Raw genomic sequence first — 20,397 nt, 5'->3', positions numbered from 1 at the left:
GTGCACCAGAAACACGGCCTAGGCTTCCTTATGTTTCCAAGTCCAGCCACCAGCACTGCTGGTAAAAGAACGAAGATAATGATGTGGATAATGAGATACACAAAGAAACAAGAAGCTCACACCCACTCCAACCAGGATAAGGCCTTAAAGGTAACAGGAAACCTGATAGAAGCATGGATGCCAATCTCAGCACAGCACAGTTCTAGGCAGCAAAGGTAAAGGGAGAAGGGCAAATAATACACTTTCAGCATATGACATGACACAGTGTTACTTATACAGTCCTTCCAAAGAGCACACACAGCCATGATTTTATTTGGTATTAAGATAAACAGCTGTGTTGGTGGGAATGTAAATTGATACAGCCACGATGGAGAACAGTATGGAGGTTCCTTAAAAAACTAAAAACAGAACTACCGTATGACCCAGCAATCCCACTACTGGGCATATACCCTGAGAAAACCGTAATTCAAAAAGATGGGGCTTCCCTGGTGGCGCAGTGGTTAAAAATCCACCTGCCAATGCAGAGGACACAGGTTTGAGCCTTGGTCCCAGAAGATCCCACGTGCCGTGGAGTAACTAAGCCCGCAAGCCACAACTACTGAGCCCAACTAGAGAAAGCCTGCGTGGAGCAATGAAGACCCAACACAGCCAAAAATAAAAATAAATAAATTTTTAAAATTTATAAAACAAACAAACAAAACAAACACAAAAAGAGGCTTGAGGGGCTTCCCTGGTGGTGCAGTGGTTGAGAGTCCGCCTGCCGATGCAGGGGACACGGGTTCGTGCCCCGGTCCGGGAAGATCCCACATGCCACGGAGTGGCTGGGCCCCTGAGCCATGGCCGCTGAGCCTGCGCGTCCGGAGCCTGTGCTCCGCAACGGGAGAGGCTTCAACAGTGAGAGGCCTGCGTGTCGCAAAAAAAAAAAAAAAAAAAAAGAGGCTTGAAACACAATGTTCACTGCAGCACTATTTACAATAGCCAGGACATGGAAGCAACCTAAGTGTCCATCAACAGATGAATGGATAAAGAAGATGTGGCACATATATACAATGGAATATTACTCAGCCATAAAAAGAAATGAAATTGAGTTATTTGTAGTGAGGTGGATGGACCTAGAGTCTGTCATATAGAATGAAGTAAGTCAGAAAGAGAAAAACAAATACCATATGCTAACACATATATGGAATCCAAAAAAAAAAATGGTTCTGATGAACCTAGGGGCAGGACAGGAATAAAGATGCAGACGTAGAGAATGGACTTGAGGACACAGGGAGGGGGAACGGTAAGCTGGGATGAAGTGAGAGAGTGGCATGGACATATATACACTACCAAATGTAAAACAGATAGCTCGTGGGAAGCAGTCGCAGAGCACAGGGAGATCAGCTCGGTGCTTTGTGTCCACCTAGAGGGGTGGGATAGGGAGGGTGGGAGGGAGACGCAGAGGGAGGAGATATGGGGATATATGTATACGTATAGCTGATTCACTGTGTTATACAGCAGAAACTAACACAACACTGTAAAGCAATTATACTCCAATAAAGATGTTAAAAAAAGACGAACAGCCGGAGGACTGCTTTCGTATGGACTGAAATCTCATCTTCCAAGACAGCCAGAGCACCACCACCTCTAAGAAAAGCTCCCTGAGCCTGAGTGAGGAGCCGCTCCTCTGTGCTGCTATCACTCTGGTGCACACCTTTAGGCACTTGTCACTACAAATTGTAGTTCTCCATTTCCACATCTGACCTTCCCATGAGGATACAAGCTCCTTAGGGACAGTACCTAAACAAAGTGCCTGGCACACAGTAGGGAGTCAGCAAATGATGAATGAATGATGACTAAACAGCATGCAACTAAAGAAAAGGCCTTACAGTAATTTATTAATATCCCCATATCTTCCAAGTTCTTAGTTAACACCATGTGTGATAGTCTCTCTTTTCAAATGACTTTCCCTATTGAAATACTACCTTTCCAGTAGAAGGCTAGGCAGTAGGTTATAGTGCAGAGTTTATTATTACAGCCCACAGCAAAAGTTCTAACTGTATCCATGAAAGAATAATCTCTTTGTGCAGCCTGCACCCCAAATCTACGAACATATCCACTTAAGAATGTGTAAGGAAGAAAAACAGAAAAAAAAAATCATCAGAACCTTGGAAAAAAATTGTTTGTGCTGCTAGAGGTAATACAAGTTCTATGGTTCAGCCTATTAGTTGCTCCTTGTGCACAAAGACCTGCTAGGGGATGCCATCACTGAAACCATATTTACTTTGCATGTCACCCAACTTAAGAGAATATATTTAGAGGCACTGGTTTCATTCTGCTATGCAGGTGCAGGATTCTTTCTGACAAATATATACTGAATGCCCAGTAAGTGCCAGACACTGTGTTAGGTACTGGGGACATATCAGGGAACAAGACAAGGTCCCAGCACCTAGAAGCTTATATTCTAATGAGAAACCAGGGGGAAAGTAGGAAGAAAAAAAAAACAATAAGCAAAGTCATTTCAGACTGTGACTAAAGCTCTAAAGGAAAGAGATAATGAATGGCGAGTGGCACAGGTGGCCCCTTTAGACAGGGCGGTCTGAGAGGTCCTCCCTGAGGAGGTGGCCTGAGCTGAGATGAGAAGGAGCCAATCGTGGGAAGAGCTCTAAGATGGCAGTCCAGGCAAAGGGAACACGTGTGAAGGTTCAGCGGCAGGAAAGGGTTGCAATTTTTGAAGAACAAAATGGAGCTCCCTGGCACAGCTGGATCTCTTCCCCATGAGGAGGACAAAGTCTATGAAAGGAGGCTGGACATGAAGGCAGGAGTCAGATCATGCAGGGTTTTGCAGGTCATGGCAAGGACCAGTAATAATGTTCTTTGAGGATGGGGCTTCTAGCAGAAGAAATACGGAATAGGAGCCAGAACTTAGGTCAAAGTTGAGATTTAAATCACATCCTAGCCATGTGACCAAAGGAAAGAACTTCAACACTCTGCCTCAGTTTCTGCACCTATAAAACAACTAGTGACCTCAAAAGGTTGTTGAAAAGATCAAATTGAATAGTATACACTAACATACTTTAGTTTGCAAAGTGTTATAAAAAGGAAATAGTATCATCGAGAAAAGAAGTCACTCGAAGACAATTACCTGGCAGAGCAGTGTGCTGGTGAGCATCTTCGGTGAGAAGCATCAGCAAGAACATCCAGGGAGTAAAGGGGAGAAAGAGGATTAAACTGCAGGAATAAATGAGATTATTTCAGTATGGCTTATATGAAACAGACCTGATCCTAAAGGGCTACCTGCTACTTGCTTACTTTTGCCCTTTGACTGTTCAACTCTCTTGCCATAACACAGACACCAGTCAATAAAGTTGTGCATATTCAACAGTGTACCCACGAATGTAGCATAACTGATCTAGCACGCCTCAAAAAACAGACTATTCCTTGGTAAGCAATAATTTTTCAAAAACTTCTGATACACAATAATTACTTAAATGGCAAAAGATAGTACTTTCTAACTGACATAAAGGGAACTTATGCCTACTGATTATCAGCCCTTGTTCCCAAGAATACTAGCATGAAATTACCTTTTCATTTACTTATCCTGGCAGATGTTTCCAGTGAATAACTGGTTAGCACATACCAGCAGCAGTGTAGTGGAAACAGAACTAGATTAAGAATTAAAATACCCAACGTTTAGTTCCAGCCTACAACTGAGTTGCCATGTATTAAAAGCCACAAAATCTTTTTGACCTTTACTCTCCTCATCTGTAAAATAGATGTATCACTATCTGTCTTACCTATTTTACGGGATTATTGTGAGGGCTACATAAAATATTACTTGCGGTTTAACAAGTAATTTCAGTTTCTCATCTGTAAAACACCTATTCACCTCAAAAGGGGGCTGTAAGGGTCAACTAGGACACTATAATAAAAGTACCTCACTTTATGTTGGCTACCTTTCTTTGGATTTTTTCCACAGTAAGTACTCCTTCCCCAAAATTTGAGAAGTAAATATATATCAATACTAGAAGAACACTGAATGGTAATTTCAAAAGGACTTAAAAAGTATACAAACTAAGCAACTGTTCTGTCTTAGAGGTTCCAGTCCCAATGTTGTATGAGTTTGGGCAAATAGCTTAAACCTCATTTGTAAATAACAGATCTGGACTAGGTGATCATCACAGGTCTCTTTGCCTTTAGATCCTCTGACGCAAACACAATTAATACCCTAGCTTAGTGCTCCTCAAACTGCAATCTCTCACATCCCACCTTAATGACTTTCTCTTTATCTGCCCACCACCTGCTCTACTACTTATTTAATATTTTTCTTCATATCAATTATTTTTACTCACCCTTGTCCTTACTATGTTTCTATGAAATAAAAAGTTTGATAGAATGATCACATGTTTCTAAAGTAAATTATTGGAACTTAAAGTAAAAATTCTGTATCCACAAGCCATCTAAAGTCATATAAATACACACCAGTTAGGTGTACCACTGTTTTAGTTCATTTTGAAACAGTAACTTCAAGATGAAAGTTCCAAGTCTAAAATGTTTATCAACTTAACAAGCTAATAAGCAGTCAAACAAAACAAAACAAAACAAAAAAACAATGGAGCGATAGAAAGCCTGACAATTTTTACCTATCAGTCTTCATCTATTTTACAACTAATCATCAAGGTGAAGCAACCTCTCTCCCAGCAAAACTCAAAAGCCTCAAACGTTAAAGGAACATATTGAGCGTCACTGTCAGTAATTTTAAAGTTATGACCCCTACACAGGATTAGACATGCCAAGGGCCCCCTCAGGGGTAGCTAGGGTAAAAGAGTAAGAGGCTCTAGGCCTCGACCCCACTTTACCCAAAGTAGCTCTACCTTCCTCTGCTTCATATGTTTAGGATTCAACATTGTACTTCTCAGCACAGGATGCTGATGCATTCTGATTTCTTACTGCAAAGTTCAAAACCAGAATGACAACTGCATTCCTATGAAATATGTGTTATAAGTAATAAACTGAAGGTCACAAGTTGAAACTAAAAAGGGGAATTAGCTACAGTTCTTATCAGTGAATACTAGATATTCTTGGAAGACAGTCCTCCAAGAAAATCAGAATAACATAAGGCACAAGAACCTTACCTCATGTGCACAAGCAGAAATGTGAGGAAAATCAGAAGCCAACGCTTTATTCTTTCTAAAGAAAAGGAAATCAAATGATAAAATAAAGATGACAAAGAAAAGCAATCTCACCTGATTTCGTTCTCTTTTCCCAGCTGATGGTAACCAGAAACTAAAGAGAGGGAGGGAATAAGAGGAAAGAAAACAATAAAAGAAGTGGTAGGAACATTATTAGAGAGAAGATAAAAAGATGTTGGGTTAATGAAGACAAAGAAATGAGAAAAAATGGAGTTGGAGAAAAGGAGAGAGATGTTAAATGTGTATGAACTTTTTTGCAGAAAATAACTCTTCAAAGTAAAAAGCCTTTTAATGGAATGCAGAAGACTAGACACTCTTAAAAAAACTCAAGGTGGTGGTGTGACACCCACGCACTCTCAGCTGTGCAATGAGAACAGGATCCCCAATTAAACAAGGGCATAAACCACATCTTGCCTATTTTATAGATTAAAACTTCAACCAGGCTGGATGGGTATAGGAGTATAACTACTGGATACTGACCATGACATGTAGTGGAGACACCAAAGAGCCAGCCATGTTAGGGGACAAGGCTGTCACAAGAAAGGGTGGAATGATTTTCCTATAGCTACACATAGGCTTTCCAGTGGCACTTATCATAGTAGGTAGAACAAAAAGATCTCTCTCTGCCTAGAGGTCTAAAAATGGGAAGACCGTATAGGAGAATACAGAGGCAATCACCCATTTTGAACAAAAAAATTTTTAAGAGACAGAAAAATGAATTTACAATATAATATCCCTATTGGAGGCTACTTTTATAATGCAGCACCTATAGACATAAATAGCAAAGAAATAAAAACTAGTCTAGAAAGGAAAAAAAACCCCTCTCGTGAGTTTAGGGTGTTAGCCATTGTAACTGTTATAAAGTACCCATCTTTAAAACCTTCTTTTTCAGCTCTACAATCGAATTTTTAGGTTCTTTCATAAAACGTTCCCCTTCTGCCTCCTTCAAGGAAAAGGCTAAGACAGCCAGTAAATACATACGGACTTACTCTTTCTGCCGAGGGTCACTAATGAGGTGGCCTATCCTCTCAGTCCCCAAATTACTCATGCTGGACTCCTGAAAAGGCCAAGAGGATAACAGTGTCATCTAACCACAGAAACAAATATGTAAGTATGATCTGTCATCAAGCTCATGCTTTCCCATAATTATACCAGCAACCCCAAAGCACAAGTCAGATGTCAATCTTAAAATCCAATAGAAAAAAAAAAAAAAAAAATCCAATAGCATCTTTTTGTGGGATTCTACTGTTAAAGTATTGCATGTTATTCTAAACTTATTTTTCTCTAGTGATCAAAAAAAAGTCATTATAAGCATTTCTTTTTACTATATACAGTATTTTAATATAGTAATACCTCCTAGAGTTATTAAAGTGTATCAAAATAGAAACACTTTAAAAAAAAATCCAACAGCAGCCAATTTTTAACAGGCCAGCACACCAATATCCCTAGAGTCATATGATTTTAGCCTCAAGAGCCTTCATAATGGGATATTTACTGAGTCCTCAATGGTAACACCTAAGTATCTACTAACTAAATGTATACATGTCAAAGGACTTTTGTAACTTACAAAAATCGTCACCCTGTATTTTGCCTGTTAAACATGTCCTAAAGTAAAAATAGAAGTCTGTATAAATTGCTTCTTAAATGTCCAGTTCTCAAGATTGTAATATGAAATCATATCCATACCACCACAAGCAATTCAGAAACTAATCATATCCAAAAAACTGGAAAATGGCAGAAGACACTCACCCTTCATTTAACGTGAGTACACTTACAGTGAACGTCTATCACAGAACCTTGGGATGCGCGCCAACAGTAGAGGAGCAAGAGTTACGCGCGTATGAGGAAGTGTTAAGATGAGAGAGCGTAAGTCATAGACATGAATGTCAAAAATGTCAAGCCTGGTACTCAAACACATGTGTTTCTGAGCAAACATTATTATCTGCATTCGTCTATGTGTGTGGATTAGCCTAAATATTAGGGTACACGTTTTAGCAGAACTGGCTATAGAAAAATTAATTTGAGGTCAGATTTCAGGTGGGATTGGAGCTAAATGAAAAGGTTTCACATACTGTATTCTTCATATTCTTCACTCCTTACACCTATGCCTCCTGGTCATAGACAAAGCCATGGTAAGGTAATGGGGCCAAGGGAAAAGATGGGTGAAAAATGAGCTATTTGTTACAGCAGAAAAATTATTAACTTAAAGTGCCGTAATGTTTAAATTTACAGTTTATTACTGTGTAAATTACAAGCAGTACTTTGCGTAATTAGCAGCTCGCTGGCAGGGAGCTGTGAATGAAACTCATTATTTATGATTACAATTTAGAAAAAGAGAAGAGAGATGGGGGAGGGAGAAGAAGGGGGGCAGAACAGTGACCTCTGGTAGAAATGACAAATATCCCTTTAAGGTGATGAAGATGAATTAAACAAGTAAATATTATCCTATTCATTTGAAATCATTAAAGACACATCCAATAGGCCCTACTTTCCTTCCATGTAAGCTAAAGGGAGCCTCCAGGATGAAATGATTTACCTCCATGGAAGTGGAAGGCTCTTATTTTATAGGAGCTGAAACAAAGTAAGGCAGGTGGTAGGGAGAACATCATCTGTCAAGCCTAACCAGTGAAGAGAAAAAGTCAAACCAGCGCTCTGCGCCCCACTCCCAATCTCCTGCCTCCCTCATGTACTCCTACCCTGCTAGCTGTCCTGATAAGAATAAGCTGTCAGAATAGCAAATGCAGCATTTTATTGCCTATAAAATGAGTAATCCAAAAGAAGAGGTATCATTCTTCCAATAAGGAAATGTCTTTCTAATTAGAGAGTTGAAGTTGAATTTAAAGATAAAAAGAATATGGGGCTTCCCTGGTGGCGCAGTGGTTGAGAGGCCTCCTGCCGATGCAGGGGACACGGGTTCATGCCCCGGTCCGGGAAGATCCCACATGCCACGGAGCGGCTGGGCCCGTGGGCCATGGCCGCTGAGCCTGCGCTCCGCAACGGGAGAGGCCACAACAGTGAGAGGCCTGCATACCGCAAAAAAAAAAAAAAAAAAAAAAAAAAGATAAAAAGAATATGAATTCATCTGAAAATAAACAGCCTCATTTCTTCTGCAGAAAACAGTTCCCTGATTAATCTATGAAACAGTAGCTCCCTGAGGGCAGGCAGACCGTGGCTCTGACCACTACATACCTGGCTGGGCATACAGCCTGACACACACAGGCACTCTAGATGCTTACTGAGTGAACAAACACATTAATGCTCTAAAATGCCTCTCCTGTCCTTATTCTTTGTCCACCACAATCCTCTGTGACTGGGTAGGAACCCCAGCCTTAACCTATTTTCAATCTCAAAGCCAGAGTAAAAAATAAATAAAATAATTAATTAAATTGAAATTGAAAAAGATAAAAAAGAAGTAGACCTGGGTTCACTTTTCTATATTTTGCCACTTCTATCTGGGTAACATCAGACATTCCTTAACATCTTTGAACCCATTTTCCTCATCCTCTAAAGAGAATATCACCTTTTTTACAAGATTTTTGGGAGGATTAAGCGAACTGAGTGCCTAACACAGTCCCTGGCGAAGGCAGAACTGAGTAAATGGTAGATATCCCTCCCTCATGGCCAAGGAGGGGCTTCTGGAATTTGGTAACAGGTTTTTTTCCCCAGTTATTTTCTTTTTTAATGAAGTCTAGAATAAAAGACCAAAGTTAGAACAAAAGAAGCATTCATGAATTCAAGAGGAGTCATAAAGAAGCCAAAAGTATTTCAACTTATATAATAATAATATAAGATTAATCAAAAGAGTAGAAGAGACAGAGATCAGGCCTGTAGATTTACAGACAGCAGACACTGTCATGACAGTGTTCGCTTTGTCAGAACTTCTGTATGCATCAAGCTTCACCTTTTATGTGTGCATCCATTCACGCCCTAGATAATGTTCACTCTTGTGAACTTGCAAAATACACCTGGTTTAATTAACCCCAGGGAGTTCTCAGGCAGCACCTTTGATTATCAACAGTGTACGCAAATCTTAGAGTGAATATTATCTTCCCAGTGAGCCTAGGAAACAATGACAGCTATCACCTTCCCAACAAGCCTTCTTCGCCCCTTTCTGAGGCATCGAGCTGCAGCTCCAGGCAGACGATTAAAGCGAGCATGGTACCCTAAATAAAAAATAAGAAAGACCTCAGTAACTGAATGCAGAAGATTCATTAGCAATGATATGCTTCTAGTACACCAAAAGCCTTCCTCCCCAAGATCTTACTAAAATGACCCTTAAACTAATATCGCTAGGCTATTTGCCAATGATTTACTATTCCCATGTCTTTGTCACCAGTAGTATGATCTTAGGCATGTCATTTACCTCTGACCTAGGCATCCTCATCTATAAAAAAAGAATGATCACTGGCTCAGTCCTCTTTTACAGGACTGTTTCGAAGGCTCAATGAAACAGCACATGGAAGGTACTTTATAAACTGAAAACACTACACAAATATAAGGTATTATCAACAATTTCTAATTGCAAATTAAATGTTAGCTATTATCTTAAGAATTCTAATTCATGAAATAGGTAAAAATAGCATGTATAATATAATCCCATTTTTCTAATTGCTGTATATGTTCTACACATAGAAGAGACAACTGGAACAATCCACACCAAAATGTTATCAGTGACTCCGGGTGTGGGATTATAGGCCATTTAAAGTTTCTTCTTCCTATTCTTGCTTATTTGTATATACTTTAAGTGGTCCATAAAGAACTTTTAGAAATGGTCACTGAAATGTTTATGAAAGTTTTAAGGTAGCAAACAACGTGCCTCAGCCAAGCATCATTACCAAGAACCAACTGGTTTGAGAAGGACTTTCAATCACCCAAATTTATCACAACGGAATGCTACAGAATCGGAATTTATAGGTCTATTGTAATTCTGATCACCAATAGATGCTCAACATATACTTGGTAACTGACTAACTGGTTGATTATTGATTACTGGGAATCCTCACATCATAAATTTATAGAGCTAAAGGAAACCTCTGAAACAGTTTTGTTCAATGTCACAATATCCTAAGTGATGACCCTGATGTCCCTAGGAAATGCAGTGACTCTGCCACAGTCACAGAGCTAGAGAGGCAGTACCAGACAGTATTACCCAGAGTATCACCACATTTCCTTCCCCGTCCTAGGCTCTTTCCATTTCACTTTGCTACATCATAACTGATGGAAAGCAAAGGGAAAGGATACGTATTTGTGTTACAGTCCACAATAATAGAATTATTAAAATATTTTTTTAAATATTTTTAAATCATCCATTTTTAAAATGTCATTATACCTTGTACGTGAGTGTTGTTACTGAAATCTGTTCTCTTCCAAGATCCACTACTTCAGGCTTCCACTGAGCACTCAGTAGCCCATCAGTTTCACAGCAGGATAAGCAGCAGTGACACGCTGCTAGGCTTCTTAAATCTGGCCAAATGGCAACAGCCAGCTGAAGGAACGCCCTGCTAATATATATTCCAAGAGTCTCCATGGATTGATTTAGGTAAAAATGGAGAGAACCTCAAGCTTTGAGACTCACCCTTGAATCTTCTAGAAAAATCCCTGGACTAGTTCTAAAATTCAGATAGGTAATGCATGCTTACCGGCATGAGTATGCTTGCCATGGGAAGACTCTCCCCAGAAAGAATCATATAAGTGTGAAGTATATTTTGGTCTCCTCAGAACTCACCTCTTTGAGCTGGCCGAGAAGGTAAAAGGAACGTGGAATCTGAAAGTTTATCCAGTCCAGAATCCATTCTCTCTACTTCAGAGCAATGGTCAGGAGCCCACTTGGGCAGAAGATTAGGGACAGTGAATCCTGGGACACATTCTCCTTCATAGAACCAATCACTCTGCTCGTCGTCCCCTAAAGTAAAGAGATCCTATCATAAGCTGGAATTTTAACATGCTCTATGAAAAACCAAATAGGAAGATGACTTCTCAGTGCTATAGGTTTGATTATACTTTTTAAATAAAGCCAAAATACAAAAAAATTGTTTTGATACTTCTTCTTGATCCATATTTTGATGAAAACTGGGACATCAAACTAGTTCCACATAAATGTCATACTGTGGTACACTGGACTGCTTTTGATAGTAAAAACTAATAAAGCTACCATTTACTAAGCCCTTACCACCTACCAGAATCTATGCTAAAAATCTGTAAATTTGTTATCTCTTCCAAACCTTACACTAACTCCAACTTATCAATTAGGCAACTAAAGCCCAGAGAAGTCAAGGTCAAGTTAGTAAATGATGAAGCCATGGCTTCAACCCAAAGCCTGACTAACTCCAAAGCTTTTAACACAAAAATAAACTGCCTCCCATGTACCATTTTAAGTGGTAAAAATGAACTTCGAGGCTCAAAGCCCACAAACATTTCTCAATTCAAAACTAGCTATTCCTGAAGAATTTCTTGCTATATTTGTATTTCTCATAATAGGTGAATAAAGAATGTATATCCATACCTTGTTTCTTCCTTAATGCCTCATTAATGGGACACAAAATCATCTTGACACTAGCAATCCAAGCTACCAGGAAAAAACTAACCACAAAGAGAATATAAGCCCCCAAGGCTTGTCAAGAAGTTATACTATTTGCCCAAGGCCATACTTTTGATTATTGACAAAGTCAAGACTAGACCCATATAGCCCAGACTCTTGGTTCAAACTTCTTTCTACTGGCTACGATGATAGCATCTCAATTTCCCAAAGAGCTTATTCCTGCCCACAAAAGGTAAGATGGGTAACTTTATGTCTGCTACCCCACACTCCTTTCAAAACAGCAAGGATGAAGGAAAGTATTACTAGAACATCTAAAGAGTTCATATTGCATTCATTTTCTAATGGGTACTGGATCTCAAGGAAGCTGCTCAGGCCATGCTAATCTCATGAAGTATCAGTTTCATGGACCACTAACACCCAGGAGAATGGTAAGTCTTAAATCACTGCAGAGATCTCTAACAGGGGAAAGAAGCCACTAAAGAAGTTGCTCCAAGTGTTCCCTCATAAAAACACACCATCAACAGGCTGTTTTTCTAAAACAGTGGTTCTCAACCTTTAGTGTGCATCAGAAGGACTGGGAAGGGTTGCTGGAACACAGACTGTTGGGCCCTACCCCCAAAGTTTCCAATTCTGGCCTACACAGGACCAAAAATGTTCATTTCTAATAAGTTCCCTAGTGATGCTAAACTGGTCTGGAGACCATACTTTGAGAACCACTACTCTAAAAGATCTCACCAAACCAGGTACAAGGATGAATTAAAGATAGACATCAGAATTAACCATGATTAGTTTCACTGCAAGTCAATATATTAATTCCTTCCTATTCATAAGCATTCCTCAGGCCATTTATTAAAATAGTATTATTTAGCTAGATCGTATTTTCTGATGACAAATGTCAGACTATACGGGAATTTTCTTTTTTTTGGTTCTCAGGCATTCACTCAAGATTTTTGATAATACAGAAAGGGACTCACTGAACTGGAAGGAACCTTGTGAGATCTCATCTAGACCAGTAGTCTTCAACCTGGGTTCCCTAGGATGCCTGATGCAGGAGCTCCTCAAGAGAGTGCTGCCAGAGAATAAGGAAGAGGCTGAGTGGATCAGGCTCCAGACCTCCTGCTCCTCTAGGATCTTGCTTTAACCAAAATAAGTTTAGTTGTTTTATAATTTGAGGTTCTATGTACACTTCTGTTTGAGGGAGAAAAAGGAGAATTTTCCCCTTATCTGGGTTCCCCAATAATTATTTATTAAGAGCTTACTATATGCCAGGCAATGTGTTACTTATTGTGGTAGCAAGTAAAAAAAAATTCCTGTCTTTGAAAAGCTTCAATGGAAAAGACATGCATCTATAAACAACAGTGTAATAATGGTAAGCGATAAGAAAGCAGTAAGTACAGGGAAAGAAGAGTTGAGGGTTCTAGGAGATGACGCCTACAATAAGTGTATCAGTCAGAATCCCTTTAGGAAACATGTACATTTGAATGGGGTATTTGAGACTTTAGTGAAGTGATTATTTACAAAGGTATAGACAGTACTAAGAGAAGCCAAAGGGATGTTGAAGCATTCGGAGCCAGCAGAGCAGGGAGTCTTTACCATTCCTAGATCTGGAGAAGGGGAAAGAATGGTTACCAGAGCACAGAGAGAGAACTGTGGTTATAGGAGAAGGGCCCAAAGAGGAGAGGGAGCCTTCAGCAGGAGAACACAACCCCTACCAACCAGCAGTCCAACGGAAAGGGAGTCAGGGACGGCTCTAATCCAACACTGCACTACTGTTTCCAACTCTTCATTACCTCACTATAATAGAATGATACACCCACACCCTTTTCCTTTGCCCTGGGATTCCACAGAGCCTTCCCCTCGAGGCAGAGCACACTTCCTCATTCCACGGACACAGACATGGGGCTTAGTCATCTGATTTGCTTTAGGTAGTAAAACACCAGCAGATGTGATTCAAGCAAAAGCTTTAAATATTCATGCATGGTCTGGTTTGGTCACTTGGCATTTATGTCCTCTGCCATAAGAAGTCCATGCCACACAGAGCCATCGCTCCTTTAGCCTGGGTCCCAGAATAAGAAAACAATGAGTAGATACAAACCTAACTTGAAGCCTGGAGCCAGGCTGAGCCCAGGCAAGATCAGCTGACCCACAGCCAACCCCCAGCCCCATAGCAAGAAATAAATGTAGTCAACCACTGAAATCTGGGGGCTGTTAAGCAGTATTAGCATAATCAAAACTTGACTAATACACCCAATCTCTTTCACCTCCCTCCCTCCATACTTCTGCTGTTGCCTCCTATTGGCCAAACCCAACAAGAAATTGAGAGTAAGAAAACTCACAGATGTAGTCCATAGATACGCCCCAGAGGAGCAAAATGAGAACTGTCTTGGAGGATGACCAGCCATTCAAGGAAAGGTGAAGATGAGATTTCAGGCAGAGAGACCAACATAAACAAAGACATAGAAGCAGAAAGTAACATAGCTTTGTGCTGAGAACTCTAAGTATCTAAATATCACCAAAATGTGTGAAGTTGAGGCAGAAACAAAGGGAAAGCTGGGGCTATAAAACATTCTACAACCTTCCATAATATACCACGGATTCCTTATCAGTGGAAGGCTTTCCAAAGGCCCAAAACTTAATTGGTTGTAATAGGTCCACACTCTCTTACACCTCTGTATACACATCATAACCTTTAAGAGATGCATTAGGATACTGTAGTAAAAGCAAAGAAAAAGTAATTCTGAAAGTATGCTCCAGTTCATTCATGGAAAGACAACCAGACTTTCCTGGTATGAGATAAGAGAATCAAGACCCTAGCTAGAGCCCACTGGGGAGTATATACACACAGCTTCTAATGACACCTAGCTCCCTCAGAATCAGAAAGGAACAGAAATGTACTCCCAACAGCCTCCATTATAGAAGGAAGCTCAAGAGCTCCATCTATGCCCACAACTTTGAGGCATGGGTGAGACACCTCCCCACCGTCTCTCTCCAAAATTAGGACTTGGAACCTAAGTCTCACTGTCCCGGGATCCCTTCAGTTACTAAGGAGCCTATCTGGACCGACCTAGACATGTAGCCGTGTCTCTGTCCTTCAATCACTTAACCCTTGGAGACAAATCACTGGATTTCAGAAGATCTACAAACCCCTTATTTAGATTAAGAAAACTACAGTCCAAAGGAGCTATAAGAAATTCTTATTAGTACACACTTACTGTGGCACTAAGCAAGTGTACAGGACAGGATCAAATTACTGTTTAAATAGTAAAAATAAAAAACTGATAATTAACATACACCAGCCTTATTCACAGTGCTCTCTACTAAACTTCAGAAAGAATTTCTACAATATATTCACCGAGAACACTATGGCCGCTTATAAGTAAGGTTAAAAAAATAAATCCTCCATATGTGAAAATAAGAATGTCTTAACATCCAGTAATACATAAGGTTATTTTTTGGTTTTAATAAAAAGCAACTTCCCAAAGTTCCATCTTTGACACTATAACCCCCCTGGATCAATGATTCTCAAAGTCTGAACTACCTGCACAAAAATCACCACAGGTGCTTGTGGAAAATGCAGATTCCAAGGGCCAACTCTAGACCAATTTGATTTCCAGGAGCTCAGGAACTTGCAGTTTTAACAGTTCCCCCACGTGGCTTTTATGCCCTAAAGTTTGAAAAACACTTTCATAGACAACCATCATATTCTCTGTGAGGCACTTCTAGAACCACTAGAATCTTCCCAGAAACACTGAACCAATGTCCCAAAGCTGGAGTCAAGATTACCTTGCCGTCCTTCATCGTTGGTAAAGAGCCCTGCGTCACTGCTGCTACACACACTGCTGGTTTCACTGAAAAAAGAGTAAAACACGAGAGAATACATCAGCTCCAGTCAAAAACAAAGCAGTGTCCATTATGTCTTCTGGTTTTCAAATCGAAAGATTCCAAGTTTCCCTAATTTCACTCTAGCTCATTAGCCAATCAGAAATGTAAATTTCATAGTTAAGTCACAGGGGTAAGTTTATTTTCCCCGAAAACAAAAGAAATGTGAAAAGAGGAGAACTGTAAAACTTTAACTTATATTTTAAAGTACTTTTTTTTTTTTTTGAGGTACGCGGGCCTCTCACTGCTGTGGCCTCTCCCATTGCGGAGCACAGGCTCCGGACGCGCAGGCTCAGCGGCCATGGCTCATGGGCCCAGCCGCTCCGCAGCATGTGGGATCTTCCGGGACCAGGGCACGAACCCGTGTCCCCTGCATCGGCAGGCGGACTCTCAACCACTGCGCCACCAGGGAAGCCCCTAAAGTACTTTTAAAAGATCTCAAGTCACTTTGTTAGTTTAGCATTAGAAAGTTATTTATTAAGGCTCACAGAAGTAATTCTCAACCTGCTTTGGTATATCAAACAACACAAATTTACCAACCAATTTTATTTTAAAATATTGTTTACTATCTGTTTCATATGAAGCCATGCAACTTTAAGAAATCCAGCATCTTTCAAGTTTTCCCATTTATAAAGCAGCAAACAAAAATCCATGAACAGAAAAAAAATCAGTATGACAAAAGTTGTATTTTCTAAAATTAATGTCTCTCTTGATAGCAAATGGATACAGCAAAATTCATTTTCAAAAAAGGAGGTTAAAAATAAAAAAACAAATTCCATTTGAACTCATTGAAATAAAACTTTTAGGGACTTCCCTGGTGGTCCAGTAGTTAAGACTCTGCACTCCCAATGCAGGGGGCCCAGGTTCGATTCCTGGTCAGGGAACTAGATCCCACATGCCGCAACTAAAGATCGCATACTCGGCAACGAAGATCCCACATGCCACAACTAAAATGCAGCACAGCCAAATAAATAAATAAATATTAAAAAAAAATTGTAGAGTAAACCATCATATACCCCCCACGTAAATTCCACAATTAGCATAGTGCTCTATTTCCTTTATCACACGTCTCTCCATCTATCCATCCATCAACCCATCTTGTTTATATGCATGAAAAAAAATAAACGGAAATAAAACTTTTGCCCCATAGAATTCTGTCCAAGGCAGCTTCATTTTGAGCTACTTCCAACAATTGATTCTGCCTCTTCTGATGCTGCATTTCTCCCACCTAATCATCAAATTTGACTTATCTGGTTCAAGAAAAATTTCTCTATTCTTTACAATATTAGCGATTTCCTTGATTGGGATGTTTCCTTCTAAGCTAGTCAATTTTGTTCACGTGCTCTAGAAGACAGAAGCAGCATTCTCACCATGCTGCATAAAGAATAGGCTTGGCAAATCCCAGTCTACATTTCTGGATCAAATATCTGAAAATATTTTGTATTTTGCAACATTTCCAAATATCTTGCCAATACTAAATCCTAAAAATGCCGGTTAAATTAAGTAGCAATGTTTCCTCACTTAAGCTTGTCTCTGGGTAACAGATCCAAGAAATTTGTCTCAGCAAGAGCCAACAAAACATACCTGATTTCTTTAAAGGTTCTTTCATTTTATTTTCCTCTATACTTATAAGTGGGAACATTCTCAGATGTCATTATAAGAAATGTCTCACAAAACTATACCGCTGGATTCTGATGGATTTAGAATCTTCAAAGAGCTCTGCAGTTAAATCTGGAAGACATCCTCACTGGGTACTGTATTCTTCCTACTTCTGAGTCCAAGGAACTGTGCCTGCTGAACTTTATGGTGTTGTTTTTATGTTTTTAGCAAATTCCTAGGAATATTAGTGGTCTAACTCTAACTCCATTGAGTCTTAATACACATTCTCTCATATCAACTACTTTATTTCTCTCATCTTGCCTCAAAGGTAAAGCATATTTTATATTTTTTAGTTCCTCTTGATATTAAGGAGGGCTTAAAAAGCACATCAGGCCATAAGACAGACGTTCTACTCCACCACTGTGTTACATGCTTTCTTGGTTAACATATCAGTAACTGAGATGTAGGGATCAGCAAACAGCCGCCTGTCAACCATTTTTGTATAGCCTGTGAGCTAAGAATAGCTTTTATAGTTTTAAATCATGGGGGGGGGGGTGATCAAAAGAGGAATACTTTGTGACATATGGATATGCACGAAATTCAAATTTCAGTGACCATAAATAAAGATTTACTCGAACACAGCCAGGCTCATCCATTGACCTATCCTGGCTTCTTTCACACTACAACTGCAGAGTTGAGGAGTTGCAACAGAGAACGAATCACCCACAAAGCCCCAAAATATTTACTATCTGGCTTTTTACAGAGGAAATTTGCTGATCTCTGCTGTAAGTGTATTACAAGGTCTACTCTGCAGTGTCTATTGAATTATTTATTTGAATATTTCCTCTATTTGAATATTTCCAAGTAAGAAATTAGAACCATTGCTTTATTACGAAGTCTATGGATTCTTCTCCTCATTCATTTCCAGCCACCTGTAAGCACTACAAGATACACTGCTTCTCTGATCCTTTTTTGCATGGATTCCATTCTCTCCTCATATTCTAAATAAAGTAAGAGCAAAGAAACCTGCTGGATCAAGAAAGGTATTGGTAACCTAAAACCTTCCTGTCCCTGTACATTTTCTATTTCTGTCAACAGTATTTAAAGAGACTCACTGTTCTTTAAAGAGATTGGACTAAACTTGTAAGTTTTCTATAAACAGTTAATTAGAGTAATGGCAATGATGTCACAGAAATATCACCAGGATTTTAAGACTGTGTTCAAGGGAGATACGTATTTTCGTCACTGAGAAAATAATTTATGCCTTAAAGAACACTTATTACATAAAAGTATCATCATTCCATCAATATCTGGAAATGACTATTTCATCTGATAGCATCTTATTCCCTCAGAAGAATTTGCACTGTGGAAATCTAATTATATGTAAGAAACTGTTAGCATAATTTTCTGAGGAAAAAAATGGGAACTTCAAGGCATATTTGCACATAAACACCATGATACAGCATGCAAATATGTAGTGCTAGCTATGAAGTAGAAGTAAATATTTCCCCTTACAATTTACAGGCCAAAGCTATCCAGTCCTGTGGCTTTCATTCACTTCTGACTCAGAGATTATGGTTTTTTAAAACAAAATTCATAGGATTTTAATAGTGATTTAGTCAACTATAAAATGTTAATATACCTAATTAAACATAATGTTTAACATTCTGGTAAAGATAAGCTCCTATCTTTCAATAAAAACAATTTTCTTTTAGTACTCTTGTAGATCACAAGGTCAAAAAGTTAGATGTCAGGCTACTACACATTTTTCCTATGCCCAAACCGTCAAATTTGTTTATAACTTTTTTGCTATGAGCATTTTTATTAGGCAAGGAAAAAAGCTCTGTTCCTCATTTTTATAAGGAAAAAGAAATGTGATCCTATCCTTAGCGTCCATTCCACTATGGTCCTCTGAAACTTAGTCAGGAAGACAGAAACTCAGCCTTTATTAATCTTCAGAAAAAGTAACAAGACAAAGCCCAGAAAGATAGTAGGTAATGAAATCCTGTCTTTTCCTAAAATGACAGCAACTCCTAGAGGCATCAATGCCTCCTGTCTTTGCCTTGGGAGCTGTTCTATACTCCCTGTTCTCACATGATTCTAATGTATAACAGTTTGCATATAAAAGTCTTCATAGAATATTTCTAAAATATTTTTGAGTAGAAATGTATTAACCCTACAAATAATTTATATGTCATTCAAAAATATTCAATTCTAAATTGGGGCAATAAAAAGTCTCTAACAGGAGAAGGAGGAGGAAGGATTTCCCCCACTATTTCCCCTATATTTTCACTCATTCACTTAGTAAGCATTTATTAAGTTTTACTATATTCCAGACCCTGCTATAACCAGCACTAAAACTAACAAAGAAGCATGTCAACCACAATTTAAATGGATGCATTTTATAAAAAACTTAGACTATGGGAGAAGAGTGTGAAAACATAGAAAGAAGAATGCTTTCCAATGAAGAAAATTCTCCAAATAAGGGGTGGGGCAAGCCTAGAATTTAACCTTATAATACTGAGAAAGTCACTCCATTTTAGAAGCCAGAAAACGTCTCAAAAATATTCACATGTGAGTAAAAATAGTAATAACACATCGTACTTCTCTATATGGTTTTCACTAAAAAAATGTTTCCACAATTCAGCAGCATAGCCACCATTTAAAATAAGACAAATAAAATTAAAGCCTAGATTTTGGACTACCAATTAATTGTATTATCTAATTATTATAATATTGTTAGAAGCAACTGAACCACATCCAACTGAAGTAACGTAAATGTAAAGAAAGTCAACCTAACCAGCAGTTCCAGCGGCTTTCCTCTCCCGACTTTTTTTTTTTTTTTTTTTTTTTTTTTGAGGTATGTGGGCCTCTCACCGTTGCGGCCTCTCCCATTGCGGAGCACAGGCTCTGGACGCGCAGGCTCAGTGGCCATGGCCCATGGGCCCAGCCACTCCGCAGCATGCGGGATCCTCCCGGACTAGGGCACGAACCCCTGTCCCCTGCCTCGGCAGGTGGACTCTCAACCACTGCGCCACCAGGGAAGCCCCTCCCAACATTTTATTATGAAGACTTTCAAGCATACAAAAAAGTTGAAAGTTACCACTCACACTCCATCACCTAGATATTGCAATTAACATTTTGCTTTTTTTTTGTTTTGTCACACATGCATCCATCTAACCTCACCTGAGCATCTTTGTAATTCAGGGC

General features: G+C 39.3%; 1 protein-coding gene across 1 annotated transcript in view; it reads right to left on the bottom strand.

Moving 5' to 3' along the window:
• Positions 1 to 20,397, bottom strand: part of GPATCH2L (G-patch domain containing 2 like) — a 56,898-nt gene that overhangs the window by 25,079 nt on the left and 11,422 nt on the right. The window contains exons 3-8 of the mRNA XM_082618547.1: positions 15,493 to 15,557; positions 10,897 to 11,073; positions 9,255 to 9,334; positions 6,161 to 6,228; positions 5,226 to 5,265; positions 3,125 to 3,210 (exon numbers count right to left, since the gene is read on the bottom strand). Of these exons, the coding sequence (XP_082474673.1) occupies positions 3,125 to 3,210; positions 5,226 to 5,265; positions 6,161 to 6,228; positions 9,255 to 9,334; positions 10,897 to 11,073; positions 15,493 to 15,557 (516 nt within the window). The remainder of the gene's footprint in view (positions 1 to 3,124; positions 3,211 to 5,225; positions 5,266 to 6,160; positions 6,229 to 9,254; positions 9,335 to 10,896; positions 11,074 to 15,492; positions 15,558 to 20,397) is intronic.

This window comes from Mesoplodon mirus (genome assembly GCF_964341445.2).
Source record: "Mesoplodon mirus genome assembly, chromosome: 4".
Classification (NCBI taxonomy): Eukaryota; Metazoa; Chordata; class Mammalia; order Artiodactyla; family Ziphiidae; genus Mesoplodon; species Mesoplodon mirus.
The sequence above is the reverse complement of the archived record's forward strand: the minus strand, read 5'-3'. Positions and strand labels throughout refer to the sequence as shown.